At 42.7% G+C, this 19,403-nt stretch overlaps 1 protein-coding gene across 10 annotated transcripts in view; it reads left to right on the forward strand.

Moving 5' to 3' along the window:
* The window catches only part of TRIO (trio Rho guanine nucleotide exchange factor), a 371,831-nt gene that overhangs the window by 159,591 nt on the left and 192,837 nt on the right, over positions 1-19,403 (forward strand). For all 10 annotated transcript variants that reach the window (XM_053242690.1, XM_053242687.1, XM_053242689.1 and 7 more), the window contains 2 exons: positions 3,406-3,636; positions 18,503-18,625. In XM_053242690.1, coding sequence (XP_053098665.1) covers positions 3,406-3,636; positions 18,503-18,625 — 354 coding nt within the window. The remainder of the gene's footprint in view (positions 1-3,405; positions 3,637-18,502; positions 18,626-19,403) is intronic.

Here is a 19,403-nt window from a genome sequence, read left to right on the forward strand (position 1 = left end):
TGCAATGCCTAAACCTCTCTTTAGCTTAATGATGTTAATTGTTGCTGTTCTAATTATCACTAAGCAACAGAAATACGATACGAATGGTTGGCACTCTTCCATGATGCTGTGATGGAATGAAGATAAGAGGACCTTTTAGGCTCTACTTCTCCCCCTTCTCCCTCCCCCAACCTCAGTGTGATGAGATCCAGAGCAGGAGAAAAACAGTTTCTGTATCGCAGGGTCCACAAAATCTTGCATTCATATAAAGATAGCACTTTGAATGTCTGAATGCAGTGAGAGGCGTAGAGCTTCTGAGGAAGGATGTTTGGTGTGTGAGGGAGAGAAAATGCACATGCATCTGAAGAGGCACGAAACATGATTTGTAGGTTTGACTCAGACTGAAGTTACCACCTCTTGCTTAAATATGACAGTCACACCTCAAATAATGTAAACCGCCCTGAGCCTTTTGGAAGGGCAGTATAAATTTTAAAAAAAAATAGAGCTGGCTTGGCAAAGTTAAATTCACAGGATGTTAGTGATGCTCTGAGAGTTCTTGTAGCAGAAACTGCTACACCATTTGTAGTACAGCCTCTGTTTGAAACTTCCAGCAAAGGAGCGTTCACCCACAGATTGAGGCAGACTGTTTTACTGTTGGATAGTCAGGATATTAGTCCTCATGCCTAACCTAAATCAGCTTCCTTGTAATTTCAACCCATTGGTTCTAGCCCTTGCCCTCAGGAGCAACAGAAAACAAGTCTGCTCCTTCTCTGTGGCGGCCCTTAAGATACTTAAGCCCTTAAGGTGGCTCTTGTATCTCTCCTTCTCTTCTAGTGAGCTGAGCAGTTTGAGGTGACTAAAAAGCACAGGAGGACTCCCATAGTCACCCTGGGGCAGAGAAGGTTAACAAGCCCTTTGCCTGTGTGGGAAGAAGTCGGAAGACACAGCCAGTGTTGCTGGCCCTTTAGCCCATGCTCAGCTGAAAACACAGCTCCTGTTAAAAATTAATTGCTGACCAGGGTTGTATGATACAGCTGACGACTACTACATTGCAAAAATACACTAGATGTTCCTGACAGCTATGACTTTCATAAGTGTCTTGCTTTTAATTTCTCCCCACAATATTACAAAAACCTATTTAAGAATGAAGTATGTAGTTTATGCAATAATGCACAGCGTTCCTTGTTTTGCCTTTAAAACACCATTTTAGCAACAACGAGATGTGTTGGAGAATCAGCATAGAAATGTTGTTAGTTTGTTCCTGCATTAAAGTGAAAAACAATGTGATGACCACCATGGAGACAAACCAAGCATTCTGAAGCCTCATGTGATCCACTGTACCACTTCATTCTTCGGATGGTAGTTAGAATGTTTTAATGTTTAAAAAACATCTCCCTACAGTTCCCTGCACTTTCAAAACTACTGTATCTGGGAGATGGCAGCGCTAGCAACCTCTGCCCACCATTCTATTTCTGTATGTTCATGCATTATTTTGTTGTGTGTTTAATGTGGATGAGGATTCCAATGCTTGATTCTCTAAATGTAGTTTAAGTGGTGTAATCCAGCAACAGAATCAGTATTTTCTTTTGGCATATACAGTAACAGCCATTTGACTGGGTTCTTTCAATAATGTTACTATGAGGATTTCCCCCCCACATAAACAAGAGAAAAATCCTCCCAAGAGATGGCAGTGTCTTGCTGAAAAAGTCATTCGTACGTGGTCCTTTAGTCAGTTAGAAAATGCTTTAAAAAGGAGGAAGACAACCTTGTACTATCATGGTACAGAGTCAATTACTTTCATTGGCATGAGGCAGAAAAGAAATTAGAATTCCATTTCTGTATTTATAAAAAGGACTGTGAAGATTAAGGGACCTACACTTCTTTTCTTGTTCAATACACCTGAATAAATTGTAACCAAAAGGATGTGTTCACTCAAGCATCAGATTGATTACTGAGTGAAAAATTACTTCTGCCTCCACTGTCATGCTTAATATTTGGCTGTTGTTTGAAAGTAGATTGGCGAAGTAACCAGTTTTTTGCCAGTTCTTCTGCTCCTTTTACGAGCAGAGCTACTGGAAGCATTTAGCTTGATAAGACTGGACTTTTAAGCAATATGCATTCAGTTAGTCAAGCTAGGTGCCGATACAACTTTCCAATAACATCATTTCAGAGCAGACATGATTCCTTGACGGTTTCAAAACTTAGAAACAGAAAACACATTGATTACTGGCAATTTATTCTCAAGTTTGCCTTGGACTGAGTTCACACAGAAGACTTAAAAAGATCCTCCCCATGGTCAGAAACCTTGTGCTAGTCAGCGGGAGTGCTTCTGAGCGTAAACTCTTTCTTTCTGCACTGTGACCTACCTGCTCATTCACACACACAAAGAAATCCAGCAGCAGGAGGATTCTTTTCATGGCTCCAGAGAAGACCGAGGAAGCTGCTGCAGTGCTGGCATGGGAGGGCAGTACCGGCTCGAATCAATAACTGCTACCTCCGGCTAAAGACTTCTGACTCGATTGAAGCCTTTTGTGGACATTGCCTTTTCATTTTAAAATTCGGGGATACCATGATAGCTGCAACAATGACTTGTGAGGATGATTGCACCTGGGCTCATGTGTGACTATGGAAGCTAATGTCTGTCTGAATGAACATTTGCCAGTAGTGGCACCCTTCTGCGGTGGTGCAGTGCTGCATCTGCACCACTACCTTTCTTCATTTCCTCAGACTTAAACAGAATGTATGGGGTCACCTTTGGCCAGCTGCCATAGTTATAGATCAGTTATTAAATATGACGTGTAATTTGCTTAATCCCCTTTATATCTCAGCTTGCTTTCGTGCTGAAACTGTTATGCAAGATGAAAGTAGCAGGCTGATGGCCATAGTTTTTGGTATGTGAATAGGAGCTTATAAGATGCAGTGCTTGGTGGTGGGGAGGGGGGGAGCAGCAAAACTAAAGTAACAAAGCAACTTGCATAATTTAGTCACAATGAAGCAACAACCATACATGTTAACAGCTCTGGATTTGTAAGGTGCTTATATTCAAAAGGTGAAGTATGGTGTTCTGTATGTGCAGCAGCACTTTTCAGGCCTCCCATTCCTACGGTGCCTTGCCTCTCTGCCTGGCTCCCCTCACCCCCACCCAATCCACGACCTAAGTGCATCAAAATAAACCCTCTCAAACCTCTGCAGGGTGGGAGCTTTGATGTGGATAAGAAGGCCTATGTCTGGAAGGGGAAAACCTTCTGTCCCTCTGCATATATGGGACTGTTTTGATTCCAGCCGTAATATGTACCAACATGCACTTGTGGGAGAGGAATATCAGTTAATTGTTGGATTTGGAAAGGCAAGTGCAAAGTTTGAATTGCGGATATTGTAATTGTGAAGCGCGTAAGCGAGCACTTAAGTTCTTATTTTGCTGAACAGATGAGCCAAGATGGAAAGTCTCTACTTGACAAGCTGCAACGGCCTTTGACTCCTGGAAGCTCAGACTCTCTAACAGCTTCAGCCAATTACTCCAAGGCAGTGCATCATGTCCTAGATGTTATTCATGAAGTACTGCATCACCAGAGGCAACTGGAGAACATCTGGCAGCATCGGAAGGTTCGCCTACATCAGCGGCTTCAGCTGTGTGTTTTTCAACAGGATGTACAGCAGGTCAGTTCATGGCTCCTGGTGTTGGGATGTAGTGAATTGTAGATGCTTGCAAAGCATTAAAAAAACAAAACAAAGCTCACCTTTCACCCGACATTACTTTTTATCAAGAAGAGGAGCAGACATGATAGGAAGGAAAAATTCTAAGCCAGTGCACTTTGATCCCCCTTAATCAGCCAAGCACTACCTGATGTGATAAAAGTAATGATTGACCTTGTCTTCTCAAATTGCAAACAGGGGCCAAAAGCAAATGTCAAGCTGAGAAGGGAGGACATTAATTGCAGTGGGATGGGTGAGGGGGAAGAATGATTGGTGTGTGTGAGTATCTACAATACACATATTTTAAATATTACTGCAGATAGGAAAATGGCATCCTATTTTAAGGTAAGCATGTTTTAGGACTGCATCTTTAGTAACACATGCAACTGAATGCCAAACATGCTTGGTTGTGTGTGGAGGAAATGGTATGGCATATAAGAGAAACATGGACTTAGTTTGGCACAAATAAAATGGTACAGTAAAAGTAAAGTGTGCCGTCAAGTCAATTTTGACTCCTGGTGCCGACAGAGCCCTGTGGTTTTCTTTGGTAGGAGGGGTTTACCATTGCCTCCTCCCACATAGTATGAGATGATGCCTTTCAGCATCTTCCTATATTGCTGCTGCCTGATATAGTACCATTGGGGATTCAAACCAGCAACTAGGGGTGTGCACGGAACCGCCACACTGCGGTCCGGCACTGGGGTGGGGGGTAGCTTTAAGAGTGGCGGGAGGGTTTACTTACCCCTCCCGCTGCTTTCCTGCTCTGGCGCTGTAAAGTTACGAGTAATTGGGGTGGCAGGATACCTCCCTGCCGCCCCTTCCCCGCTGCTGCTCTGCAGACCTCCCAGGAGTGCTCATCACGTCTCTGATGTGTGCGCGCAAAGCACTCCTGGGAGGTTTGCAGAGCAGCAGCGGGGAAGGGGCGGCAGGGAGGTATCCTGCCGCCCCAATTACTCTGAAGATTACGGCGCCAGAGCGGGAAAGCGGTGGGAGGGGTAAGTAAACCCGCCCGCCGCTCTTAAAGCTACCCCCGAACCGAGCCACCAAGGTCCGGACCGGTCCGGAGGCCTTTACAATGGCCTCCGGACCGGTCCGGGCCCATCCCTACCAGCAACCTTCTGCTTGCTAGTCATACATTTCCCCGCTGCGCCACTTAAGGTGATAAAGAAAATGGTAGATATATAAAAAATAAATGCTGGAGCAAAACATGCTTCCACACTTCAGAGAGCACACATTCTCTCTTAAGAACAAATAATTGATTGATGTATGTGCAAATTCTGAGCATGCCCAGCTGAAGGAAACCTGAAGAGTTCCAGAGGGAGGGAACAAGTGACGGGTTGAATAACTTGGACCAGCTTAGAAAAGTGACAGTTGGCATACCTCCAGGATCCCATGGTGATAGAAGCATAAGCTCATGAGGAGAAGAGAATGAACCCTGAACCCTCGAAGCAACTGTTGGGGGCAGGGAGCATCCAGGCCCTTCAGTGCAAGTGACTGAAAAGAGTAGGAAGAAGTGTGGCAAGGGAGTTCATTTGGCTGGAGAGTAGAAGATAAGAGGAGTAGAGAGCTCACCTTTTAGAGAAAGAAGCAACATGCTGAAAAAGAAGCTTTTATTTACTTACTTGTATCCAGTGGTATCCCAGCTCATCAACTAATAATCAGAACTTGCCAGACTTAGTTTAAAGAATGTGAAATATACCCAGGTCCTCCAAGTGTGGGGGGCAGATCCTGTGCTTATCATATCTACATGAAATGGCTGGGAGAGATCATCAGGAGATTTGTTGCAGGGTGTTTTCAGTATGTTGATGACACCCAAATTTATTTCTCCATGTCAGCATCATCAGGAGAAGGCATCATCCCCCTACTGGTGCAGGCCTGGAGGCTGTAATGGGCTTGATGTGGGCTAGTAAATTGAGATTGTATCCAGACTAGACAGAGGTGCTGTTGGTCAGTAGGAGAGCCAATTGGGATGAAGGGATTTGACTGGTTCTGGATGGGGTTGCACTCTGCTTGAAAGAGCAAGTGCACTTCTTCGGAGTAGTGCTGGACCCAGCTCTGCATTTAGATGCTCAAGTGGAGGTGGTGGCCAGAGATGCCTTTGCATGGCTTTGGCTAGTGCGCCAGCTGCATCTCTTTCTCAAGAAGACAGATCTGGCCACTGTTACCCATGCCCTAGTCACATCACAGCTGGATTACTGTAATGCACTCTACATAGGGCTGACCTTCAAGAATATTTGGGAACTGCAGCTAGTGCAGAATGTGGCAGCTAGGATTTTATCTGGAGCTTTCCGTTGGGATCATATTACACCCATTCTGAAAGAGTTGCACTGGCTACCAATTTGTTTCCAGGTCTAATTCAAGGTGCTGGATTTGTCCTTTAAAGCCCTTAACGGTTTGGGCCCTGGATATCTGAGGGATCGCCTGCTCCCAAAGGTTTCTGCCTGCATTGAGACATCATTGGAGGGTGCTCTGCTCCATGTGCCGATGGTGAGGGAGGCTCGGCTGTTGAGCATGCAGGACAGGGCCTTCTCAGTCATTGCCCCTAGACTTTGGAAAGTTCTCCCAGCTGGCATCCACTCCTCTGCTGCATCCACTTTAGAAAACAAATAAAGACGTGGGTCTTCACCCAGGCTTTTAAATGAGAGTATACGTTTTGCTGCTGCTGCTCTGTTTTGTGTATTACTGTTTTATATAGGTTTTTAAACTTTTAAATAGAGATTATATTTATATTTTATATTTTTTGTTTATTAATTGTGCATTGTGTTTATTATATTGTAAACTGCTTTGATTTTATTTTAATGAAAAGTGGTATAGGAATTGAACAATAAATAAATTCCTGGAGGCAATGAGGGGTTAGATGCGGGATAACAAATTGAGACTGAATCCAAATAAGACAGAGGTACTTATTGTGTGGAGTCATAACTTGGGAGACATTCTTGATCTGCTGGTTCTGGATGGGGTCACACTTCCCCAGAAGGAACAGGTACGTGGTCTGGGAGTGCTTCTGGATATAAACATCTCCCTGGTGTCTCAGGTTGAGGCAGTGACCAGAGGGTACTTTCTATCAGCTTTGGCTGATACGACTTCAGGAGAGTGATAATATGCTGGTGATCTCTAGACTTGACTACTGCAACGTTCTGTATGTGGGGCTGCCTTTGTATGTAGTCCGGAAACTGCAGTTGGTCCAGAATGCGGCAGCCAGGTTGGTCTCCATGTCATCTTGAAGAGACCGTATTACTGCTATATTAAAAGAGCTACACTGGTTACCAATAAGTTTCTGGGCAAAATACAAGATGCTGGTTATAACCTATAAAGCCCTAAACAATTTAGTCCCAAGGTATTTAAGAGAATGTCTTCTTCACTGTGAGCCCCATTGCCATCATCTGGAGAGGTTCATTGGCAGTTGCCATCAGCTCATCTGGTGGCTGCATAGGGACAGGACTTCTCTGTTGCTGCCCCAAGACTCTGGTATACGCTCCCTGCTGAAATAAGAGCCTCCCCACCTCTGACAACTTTTAAGAAGTCTCTAAAGATGCATTTATTCATTGGGGAAGGGCCAAGATGGCAACAAGCTAGCAGCATAACTCATGAGCTCCTGCCTCAATACTGAATTTCCCTCCGCTGGAGCTGAAATTCTCAAGTAGAAACCTTGCAGTCTTTAACCATGAGCAAGAAAATAGACAATAGGAACAGCCCAAATGACCAACCAGCCAAGGCAGGGAAGTAAATGAGGACCGACTCCTTCCTTCCCACCAACAGAGCCATGAGTACAATCTTTACACTCCCTATCAAGAACAGATTTACAGTCATGGCCATGGAGAACACTTCCCCATCCCCCAAGGAGTCTCCTGCAAGGTAAACTGCATTACATCAGGCATCTTCCTCGCCATCTAACAACTTGGGCCCGAGAAATCCCCTGGAGTAGAGAGATAAGAAATCCAAGGGGGCCAGACGTCCCCCTCATCACCCCCATGAACTGCTACCAGAATACCTAGGTAATGCCTGCCTCCTAAGCCAAAAACTGTCATTCAGACTCTGGAATGTCTAAGCACAATAAAAATGAAGATAGATAAACTTTGGCATGCCTTTGATGCATTTGTAATGAGGGACAACTATGGGGAGAAAAGCCCAGCTATAACCCCTAAAGCTATGCTCGGCAACACCCAGGCAGCTCCCTCTCCAGCTCCTGATGGGGCCCCAGCCAAAACTCTGCATAAGACTCATGCAGGGCTGCCAGAAACAACCCACTCATCGAATATATCACGTGTATTTCAAACCTCCCAGATGCCGCTTCAGACCACGATGAATTACACCAACGTAGGGAGATGGTCATCTAGTAAAGCCATAATCAATTCCCTGAGTTTGCTTTTAAACTGTTAGCCGAGATTTATAGACTTGGATCTGGCCCAGCTCCTACCCAGTTTCCCAGAAACTAAAATAATCTTGCTTACCTTCTCTTACTCTGCCCTCCCACTTAAACTAATTCTGGATGAAGGGGCACCTCTCTTACAACTATAACATAAGACATTTTTAAAAAATATTTTATATACTGCCTGACTCCAAAGTCTCTAGGCCTTATCAGAATCTTCAAGGACTCCATGGTACAACCTCTGTTTGCAAAGGCACTTGGAAGCAAAACTGCTCCTTCTCCAAGTGACCTTCATGATAACTTCTTTAGGAGAATGAGTAAACAACCTGCAAATGACTGCTGTACTCAACCAGATGCAGCAGACAACCCTTTATGGCCTGAAGAGAGTGAAAGTCATAAATTTATAGACTCGGGCCTCGCAGAACTAAAAAAAACTACTCGAGGCTGTTCAAGCCCAAACACAGCCACTGGCAGCGCTCTTCTCCCACTCAGACCCTGATCTCACAGAGAGTGAAAATAAGATGGATACTGATACCGCTCCTCAGGCCACATCAGAAGGACCCTAACCAACATAGACTGAAAGCAAACCCAGACTAATGAGTAAACTCAGTCCACCATTCTCACTTTATTTCTGACACTGACTCTAACCTTGATTCAGAGGCCAACGACAGCAAAACGGACACCAGTGAGACACCACCACCCCTTAATGCCAGCCATCCTGGGCAGTGGGGTTACCTCTATACTTGACCAGCCCCAGAATATAACACCCTCACCCAGGCTCCCCTCTGATGCTGAAGAGCCTCAGGCAAGCCATACAGAGACAGCACTTACTAAGGAAAGGGCATCTATACCATTTGCAGCACCCTTAGAGCCTCAGCTATCTCACACAGGCTCCGAGGACCTAAGGAATGGGAATGCATGCCAACCATTAACCTCACTTATTTACTTCATTCATTCATTCATTCATTCATACATTCATTCATTCATTTGATTTCTATACCGCCCTTCCAAAAATGGCTCAGGGCGGTTCACACAGAGAAATAACAGATAAATAAGATAAACAAAATGGAACCCTGTCCCCAAAGGGCTCACAATCTAAAAAGAAACATAAGATAGATACCAGCAACAGCCACTGGAAGTACTGTGCTGGGGGTGGATAGGGCCAGTTACTTTCCCCTGCTAAATAAAGAGAATCACCACATTAAAAGGTGCCTCTTTGCCAAGTTAGCAGGGGTAACTGACTCAAGATACAAATACTTATGTGCCAAAGATAGAGACCATTACATCACCCACAGAATCTCAAGAGTTCCAGCCACCACATTTATCCAATGAGGACCCTAGGGTGTCGCCTACATGTCCACCATCATCCTCGCTGCCACCATAGCAGCAGTTGTCCAATGCACCCCCTGTAGTTTCATCTGAACCATAAGACCAGCCAATAGCCAACGCACCCCCCAAAGAATCGTTTGAGCCATCTGCACCAGAATCCTCCTGAGGGACTGCTCCAGCCCCAGGCATCCAGTCCACCACAACTCAAGATCCATCCACCCTCACTGGGAACCTGCCAACACAGATCTCTGCCAACATAACCACAGCATGGTGCTCAAAAGAGCAGCATAAGGTTTTCTTCCTGATCTGGAATGTAGCAGGTTGGCACTTGAGCTGCAGAGATGTCTCTTTCAAAGCCTTCATCTCTGGAAGTGATGGTACAGGAAACCCGGTCACCTGAGGACCTCACACTTAACAGCTTTAGCTCATACTCCAGCTTACGACTGGAGGCAGGAATGATGAAACTGGAGGTTAGAGCATCGCTATTCATACTCATCTATTGGCTAAGACTATCCTTGCTCTCAATGGGCCTAGCCCCGCTAATGCTGGAGGACAGATACCAATCTACCTGGTAGCTAACCATGCAGGCAAAACTAACACCATTTGGGCGGTCTTTTCCCCACTCCCCAACCACTCTTCTTGAGCCATGAGCAGAACAGGATGCTTCTCAAACCGCACATAATGGATACAGAGTGCCAAACTGATCTAAACCTCTCTATCGCCGAAAGCATAAGGTAAATAGTGGCATTTGCTACATACCTAGGGCAGCTAGAGGCCCCTTACCACAGAACCTTCACCTTGGCTCACTGCAGCACTCTTCCATTGGCTGTGTTAGATGGGACATACAAAAAGATCCTCTTCCCGGAATGACTGTGCCCCTGCAACCCTGGACAAGTTGAAATGATCAAGCACATCCTCCTACATTGCCCCTTCTGCAGAGACATATGCAGTATCCTCATTCACCCTCTGCTTACAAGCTTGCCAGGCCACACAAGCCAGTTCTACGTATCCCTACTACTCTCTGACAGCAACCCTTTTATAACACACAATGTAGCCAAGTTCTACGCAGCAGCTTGCAAAATTAGCCGAGCCCTGACCGCCAGCAAAAATTGACCAGGCCCAATACAGTCCAAACCGGCTCTGCCCTTCCTGCTGTTTAGACACACAGCTTTCATGTTACCATATTGGTAAATTAAATTTATCATACTTTACTTAGATTTTAACCCATTGGAAACTATTCTTTCGCTCTTGCGGATGTTGCATAGATTGTACAGATCCTATAGCTTTTATAGAGTTAGCTTTATCTGTTTAGCCTCTATGCATCTATTTTTATTAAAAATTAAATCTCACTTTTAAAACTTAGAGCTTCTCATAGATTTTAGCTCTATGCTCATTTTATGTTCTGACAACAAGACTTCAGCATTAATTTTACAGTTACTGTCTTTATAGGCTTTGACTGCTCTTAATAACAATGTTATGTTTTTCCTTATGCTGGTCAAAGACCATAATAAAGATTGATTGACTAACTGACCTTTAATCACCCATGCTTTTTAACTAGACTTGTGGTTTTAAATTATTTTCAGGTTTTAATTTGTTCTGTATTGCTGTAAACTGCCCAGAGATGGAGGTTTGAGGTGGCACACTACATACATAGATGCATACAAATATTAGAAATCCCTATAGACAAACAACTCCTATCCCCATCAACCAATCTGATGACATTATTCAGACTCTGACAATGTGTTACAGTGGCTGAGGTGGCCTGCTGAGCTGAAGTGCCTCTTTTTCCTGTTTCCTCCTTAAGCATTACTGCAGGTTTCAGCTTGCTGACAAATTTCTTGATCTGTTTCTTTCCAGAATAACTGGGAGCCATTGATGGGTGGTAGTTAGTGTGGTAGCTTTTTCTGCCTTCACATGTGGGTTTTCTTCTGGTGGATTTAAAAAAAACAAAAAAACCCCACACAAATAGGTTTTATTTTGTCATAAAATTGACAGGTGTAATTTTGAAAGTGGCACTGCTGTCATATTGTTTGAGCTGCACAGATCAGTTTGTTGAAAGCTGCGGCTGCCTGTCATCTGCATCAGTGGCTATCAGATGAATTAGGGTGGCTTTGAATCCATCAAAGGTTAACCTCTTGAGGAATGCAGAGACCAGCAGAGATTTGGTTCTGCCACTCAGTGTTCTTGGGCAAAGGTGTCATCTGTGTACAACTTTGCCATTTTTTTGCTACCTGATGTGAATATAGAGTGTGTGTGTGAGAGAGAGAGACACACACACAAAAAATATTTCTAGTCTTCCTTCTCTCCTAGGCAGGATAAAATGTACAAAGAGGTATTGAAAATTCCATAAAGCAAGGATGGTCCACAGCAGTGTTTCTCAAACTTTTTGGAGTCAAGGACCGCTAAATTCTTCGTGCAGAGTTTCAAGGACCGCTACATTCTTCATGCGCAGTTTCCCGGACCAGCAGTTAGTAAAGGGGTTTCAAGTCTGTCTGTCTGTCTGTCTGTCTATCAGACTTCTATACTGCCCAAAACTTGCATCTCTGGGCAGTTTAGAATGAAAATAATATAAGCATTAAAATAATTAAATTTGGAATCTTTTGCAAACATGGAATATTAGGGGTTCTTAACCTTGGGTCCCTCAGTTAAACTCCCATAACCCCCAACAACAATGGCATTTGGCCATTATGGCTGGGGATTATGGGAGTAGAAGTCCACCAATGTCTGGGTACCCAAGGTTGAGAACCCCTGAATCTAAAAGCCTGGGTGAACAAATTTGTCTCCAGTATGTCTGGAGTGGAGGTGCTTGTGATTACTCAATGGAGAGGGGATGTTGGGCCATTAGAAAAATTCAAAAGCTACATGGGGCCAATGAAAACAACATACAAGCAAGCCCCACTGATGCAAGAGGGAAACAGCGTTCCCTCTCAAGGCGCCTCGACCACAACAGGCAGCTGGGTTTCAATCAACCAACCTTTGGCTGCAAACAATGAGCATGCAAGAACCAGCAGCCCTTCAAGTGGCGCCCACTGCCATACTTTTTCCTCCATGCCCCCGCATCGCATACAGTTTGAAGCTGTAAAGATAGGGAATAAGATAGCTGTAGGAAGATCTCAGCAGCACGTGGAGGCAAGGCACAAGAAGGGTCCCACGCCTCCATGATACTCTTCCTCTTCCGTGCCATGTGCAAAATTGAGTAAGTGAGTGCCTTGATTTCAGTTGGGGGGGGGGGTTGACTCCCAGTCAGGGACCGGCACTCAACCCTTCGGGGACCGGCAGCGGTCCAGGGACCGGTGGTTGAGAAACACTGGTCCACAGGACCACTACGAGCTATGGACTGAATGTGGATTCTCCCAAGCATGGATTCTCTGGCCATGGACAAAAATTAAAATGAACTGCAGCAAAAGGTTTTCATCATCAGTGTCTTTCATAATGAAGACACATGTTTTCAAGTTGTAAGAAACAGATATTCCATACTTGAATATGGAATATCTCTCTTTAAAAGCTGGCTCTCTTTAAAAGCTGGAACTACTTTTTTGAAAAGGGTATTCAAAGTTTGATGGTATTACCAACCGACACATATTCTCTCATCTTCTTCTTCTTCTTCTTCTTCTTCTTCTTTCTTTTTTTTAAAAAGCCATTTCAGGTCATTCTCCAAAACAATACAGTTGTTTAGTTGCAAGAAATGAAACCTATAAAGTTCTGCACAATATTGCCTCCATTGAGATGCATGCTGTTTGTTTTTCATTATTCATGAGCAAGGTGGTTAAGACTTGACATAGATAGCATTGCTATCCATTTTGTTTCATTTTGTTGCTGCTGCTTGCTTTTCTTGTTGGCTATTTTAAGTTCTTTAACAATTCTGCAGGAATGATCTGTGCCATCATCTTCACCCATGTGGCTGTGGTATTCAGTTTAAAAATTTATGTCCTGCATATTCATGCATGCACCCCTGCTAAGTGGGATTGCACCATGCTGAAGTGATTCCTGTACTGCTGGACTTGTGTGTGAGGGTCACCTAAGCTGCTGTATTTTATTCCAGGAGGCATGGGTAACACTTCACTCCTTTACTGGAGAGATAGTGAAGATAAATCTTAATGGAACAGACAGAAAATGACAACATCCTGCCTGGGACAGGTTTTTGTGCTGCTGCTTCTTCTTATGCATAAAGCCATCAGTTCAGACATTGCACCAAACCATGGCTAAGGATATATATATTTATTATTATTTATTTATTACATTTATAAACCGCTCCATCCAGAGGCTCTGGGCGGTGTACAACAACTTTTCAAAAGACATAAAACCCACAATTAAAACAATGCTAAAAACAATATAAAAACAATTCAAAAATGATTAAAACTATTTAAAACCAATTAAAATACATTTAAAAACAACAACACTTTACAAGCCTTGGAAGGCCAGGCCAAATAAATAGGTTTTTAGGGCTCTCTTAAAGGCCGACAGCAAGCCTAAACTGTGGATATCTTCTGGGAGCACATTCCATAGACCAGGAGCAGCTACAGAAAAGGCTGTAAACCATATCACACTAAATATGGTTTAGTGTGATGTCTGAATGGACAAGGCAGGTTTTACAATTGGCTGGCAGACCAGAATTGGAAGCTGTGGTTTGAAATGTATTTGCAGCAATTACTTGGGTTTATGTCTGAATTCTCAAACTGGTTAAGCCGTTGTTCCACTTCTGGAGGCTGCTGCGCCTTGAGACTGGAGCGCAGTTGGAGTATGAAAGCAGACAAGCAGCTCTAAGCCATGGGTTCCCTGTACACTTGGAAGTTCATACTGTGGTTCGGGTTCTAAACTATAGTTGGCATAAGCCATGGTTTGACATGTTTCCCTCTAATAGGGTTTTGGGGTGCTGCTGTTCTTAAGCCAAAGCTCTTAAGAATCATAAGATAAAATGAGGGTCCTGTCCCTTAGACTGAAAATCTGCCAACCTCATGGATTTGGGCCTTGGAATCACATTGAAAGCAAGCACCTCGGCTGTAGGTACAGTAGTAGTAAGGGTTAGTGGTGTGATAAAGGCATATTTTCCTTATTCCCTTTGCTTTACTGTCTTCACTGATCGGACAGGATCTCAGGTAATAAGCCTTGGAAAGACTTCTGCCTCACTGCTTGGAAATACCATAATGTTATACTGTGTAATAGCAATACAGTTCTTGCAGATCTAACTTCTGAGTACTGCAGTTTTTCCTTGTTTGCAAAGATCCCTTTCTCTGTTGCTAACCACAATCAGGAACTGCACCAGAACAGAAACGGTCCAGAATAACATATGAAATAATACAAAATTTAGATCATATATGATTTAATATACTTAATTTTAGGATTGATTTTTCTGCTGAATAGCCTCTAAGGATATGAAGTAATATGGCTCATAACTATGGATGTTGGACAACCCTAGAATGGTTCAGGAAACTAAATGCAAATGCTAATATCAGTGAATCAAGTGCTGAAAGTGCTCAAATCAAGGATATGCTAGCTGATAAAGAACAGCACTTAAAAAAAAAAAATACTCTGCTTTTTGAAGCAACATGGGATACTTAGATGGAAGGATTCTGGACTGGTGCAGACCTAATGCTCTCTATCTTTTTACCATGCTGGTTAGCAAATTCTGATTATGAGGGAAACAGAATTAAGGTCAGTTAATTGTTATGAATGAATTAACTGAATTAAAGTCAGTTACATGTTAAAGACCAATGAGAATGTAAAGTTAAGTTAAAGACCAATGAGAATTTTGATGTGAGAGGAGTGATTCTTCTACCTGCTCTTGTTTTCTTAGCCATGGGTAAGAGATCAGGAACATTCCATCTACATTGGCCTTTTCCATGCATTGTACAAGGCTGCATACATTGTTCAGTGTTGGAGTGAAATTTGAAGAGGTTTTTCCACCAACAGAATGACCTCATTTGCAACTCTGTGCAGATGAAGAGCAAAGTCCACCCCCATCCCCGTTTAAGTATTTGAGATTTTCTGCCTGTTGCTTGAGACTTCTGCTATAGACAACTGGGGGAAAGTCTTTAGAACTGAATGTTTGGTTGAAGGCTGTGCAGACCCTCTGACTAATACAAGCAGAAGCAGAATGCCTGATGTATGAGGCTTTCTTGTGCTTGCAGACTCCAGGATGGAAGTTGGCTCATGCATAACATGCAATTTTTGAAAATATTACTTGGCCAGGTTTGAATTAAACTTCACTTTAAGGGAAAGCTCTTCAATTTATTGAAGCATGCCAATATAATGCATCTGTAGAGAATTTGGAATAGTGGGACATCTTGCTTGTGTTACTGTTTTTTGCAATAGTATAGTGATGTGTATGTTGGCCTCAAATCCTAAAATGATTAGTTGCTGAGTAGGTTCTGGTTAGTAAAGAACATTGACTTAAATGAGAATTGAAAGCAGAATTCTTGGTTGATAGTACAATTAGAACCTTGCATTTGATGGATAAAAGTGAAGAGGCAACTTGTTGGGAGAGGATAAAAAACTATATACCTTCAAGCAAACATTTTCTCATGAATTTTGCCTATCAAGGCACCCTTGCACATATTCCAGGGAATCTCTGCATATCACAGAAGACCCTGAGAAGAGTTCTGGGGTACAGACCTGGTTCACATGGGATCATGGGATATTGAGAAGGCCTCTTGGGCCTCACCATCACTCTGTCTGAAGTGTAAATGCTCTCCAAAAGATTCCAAATCTATCATAGGAGGGAACGGGGAATAGTCGGCAGGGCATCTTTCCAGGTAGTCTGTTGGCCATTGTTGATCTTCTCGTTCAGGAATTCCTGATGAGCATCTTAAGAATCTCAAGGCTGGAAAAGAACTGTTTTAGTTAATGTTGGACAATAAGCTGTCTCCAGTGAAAGGTAGACAGGATTTTCCAAAAGAAAAGGAAGTGTTGAAATAATATCATCTCTGGCACAGTATTGACATTTAAATGACTGAGAAGTATCCAGCATTTCCAAGAATTATTGCAAGGTCTCTAAAGACAAAGCCCTAAACCAGAAAGTTTTAAGTTGTCTCAAATATTCCCTGAAATAATTTTTGCTATATGCTGAAATCAATTAGAATAATTTCCCTATAGTATCTTATATCCAAAAGATGGTGAGCCAGAGGCTACAGGGTGAAAGGATCACTTGTCATAGAGGTCAGTGGAGCAGTTTTGCTTGTATCAACTGCTTTGGATTGTTGTCATTTATATTTAAGGCTGAGTTGATCAAACTAAGGCCCTTTTTACATGTGCCTTACCTGGTGGTATGATTGACACTGCCTTTTGCTGTTTGCTCTTGCATATATCTAATTTTATGCTAGTCTGAGTGTCTACCACTTTTCAACAAAATGGTTTACAACTTCTTGGCATGTTTGGGCCTTTTTAGTATAGAGAAAAAGACAACTAAGGAAGGGAACATGATCAGTGTGTAGAATTTACATGGTGCAGAGAAGGACAGAGGTATGTTGGAACTCAATGGAATTGATTGACAATAGATTCAGGAAAGACTAAATAATGTTCTTCTTCACACAACATATTGTTAACTTAGGCAATTTTTTGCGATGTAGTGATGGCTACTGGTTTAGATAATTGTAAAAAGGGATTAGACACATCCATGGTAGGTAAATAGAAGCTATATGTTTTAGGCAATCTACCTCTGAATGTCAGTTGTTGGGGTGAAAGTGGCAAATAAAAACTTCATGCCCTAGTTGTGACCTTTCCTGGAGCATCTTGGCCTCTGTGTGAAATGGGATCATGGGCTTGAAGAGCCCCTGGTGGCGCAGTGGTAAAAAACTGCCGCCCTGTAACCAGAAGGTTACAAGTTCGATCCTGACCAGGGGCTCAAGGTTGACTCAGCCTTCCATCCTTCCTAGGTCGGTAAAATGAGTACCCAGAATGTTGGGGGCAATATGCTAAATCATTGTAAACCGCTTAGAGAGCTCCGGCTATAGAGCGGTATATAAATGTAAGTGCTATTGCTATTGCTATTTAACTTTGGTCTAGCAGGGTGGTTCTGGGATTTACAAATAATGTAAGTGGCACCCAGCCCAGTGGGAGGTCCTTTGTGTCATTTGGAAGTCCTCTAGGAAGCTCTTGAAGCTTGATAGTCTGAGATCTAATTGCTCCCCTGTTGATGGCAGTCTCCACATGACTGTTCTTGTATAGCTGCTGTTGCTGCTGCTGCTACTATGAATATTTATAAACTGCTTTTCAACAAAAAATTTCCGAAGTGGTTTACATAGAGAAACAATAAATAAGATGGATCCCTGTCCCCAAAGGGGCTTACAATCTAAAAAGAGACATAAGATAGACACCAGCAACAGTCACTGGGGGGATACTATGCTGGGGTGGATAGGACCAGTTGCTCTCCCCTTCTAAATAAAGAGAATTGCCACTTTAAAAAGGTGCCTCTTTACTCAGTTAGCAGGGAACTAACTTGTTATACAGAATTGATAATTTTGTCATGTAAACTTTCCTCAAGGGAGTTGCAACATACTATGTGATGAACAAATAGCCCTGTGAAAACTACTGCCAGTGGTGTGGTGACTGCCATGTGCAGTAGTTGTATGTATGTATGTATGTATGCATGTATGTATGTATCAAATTTGTGTACCGCCTCAAACTTTGTTACAACAGTATAAAATAAAAACCTTAAACAATTTAAAGCACAGTCAAATCAAAGAGCTTGAGAGAAGAGATAAGTCTTTTATGTACTTTGTAAAGGTTGTCAGAGATGGGCAGGCTCTTATTTCAGCAGGGAGCATATTCCAGAGTCTTGGGGCAGCAACAGAGAAGGCCCATTGCTGTGTGGCCACCAGATGAGCTGGTGGCAACTGTGATGATATGGCAGGATTATTCTGGAATCAGAATTTTAACGATTGCTAGACTTTTATCTGCTTTTACCTGGCTCTTCTTGGATAGTTATGCATTGTGTGCTAGGGGGTGTTGGTGGTTTACCTTACCTGAACCTTTAGTGGTTTGAGTAAGGAAGAAATGTAATTAACTGGAGAACTTGTTTAGCACAAATGATGGCTTAAATTGGTCTGTTCTGTAACTTACAGCAGTAGCTGATGCTGTCTGAAGCACACCATAAGACAGCAGTTGGGATTCCTTCACAATGATGTTTTCTTGCAGGTGCTGGATTGGATTGAAAACCATGGGGAAGCTTTCCTTAGCAAACATACAGGGGTTGGGAAATCATTGCATCGAGCCAGAGCACTGCAGAAACGCCATGAAGACTTTGAAGAAGTGGCACAGGTAGGACACACATCCTTTGCATCAACTCACGATTGACATTTATTTTGCAAAATTACATTCCAAATAACTTGCTGTGTTGCAAATGGCATCTCAGGGTATTAGCTGATGTCATTAATGTACCTTCTTGTTCTGAGATATGATGGATGTCTCCAGTGGTAAGCTTGTAATCCAGTGTGTAGAACATGAATCTCAGCAACTCATGATACTCACTCTGAATACTAAGCATTCTCTACTTTTTCTTCATAATTGTGGATCCCAATCCAAATTGAGGAAATTTACTCATCACTAGTTTTCAGCTCTGTGCATGAATTATTGCAGGGTTAATACAGTCTCATTGGTAAATACCTGTGCCTCACTAGAAGGCAACAACTGTATGTATGGAAAACCAATTGCACACTTAATATACATATAGTCATAACATTGTGAAGCAAAGCCATACTTTTGTGGCAGATTGCTTCTAATGACATTACTTTAGATTAACCTTAGCGTATATCAGAAAACTGCAGTGTGGCAAAGCTCCAATTTTTGAGAACATGTGAATTCATGTTCACTAAGTTATTGTTCTGACTATATTAAAGATAAGAACTTGAGAGAGTTTCTAATAAAATACTTGTATAGTTTATAGTGCATATATAGAATATAAAACATAGATGAAGCATAAGACTTCAAAATAGTTTTTATTGTAAAGGTGTTAAAAGTAATTTCAAGGAGCATACTCCTCAGTTTGACCACAGCCATACATACAAAACACAGTCAGGTGAAGTTCTGAAAAGCAACC

The sequence above is a fragment of the Hemicordylus capensis genome, chromosome 4, assembly GCF_027244095.1.
Source record: "Hemicordylus capensis ecotype Gifberg chromosome 4, rHemCap1.1.pri, whole genome shotgun sequence".
Taxonomy (NCBI): Eukaryota; Metazoa; Chordata; class Lepidosauria; order Squamata; family Cordylidae; genus Hemicordylus; species Hemicordylus capensis.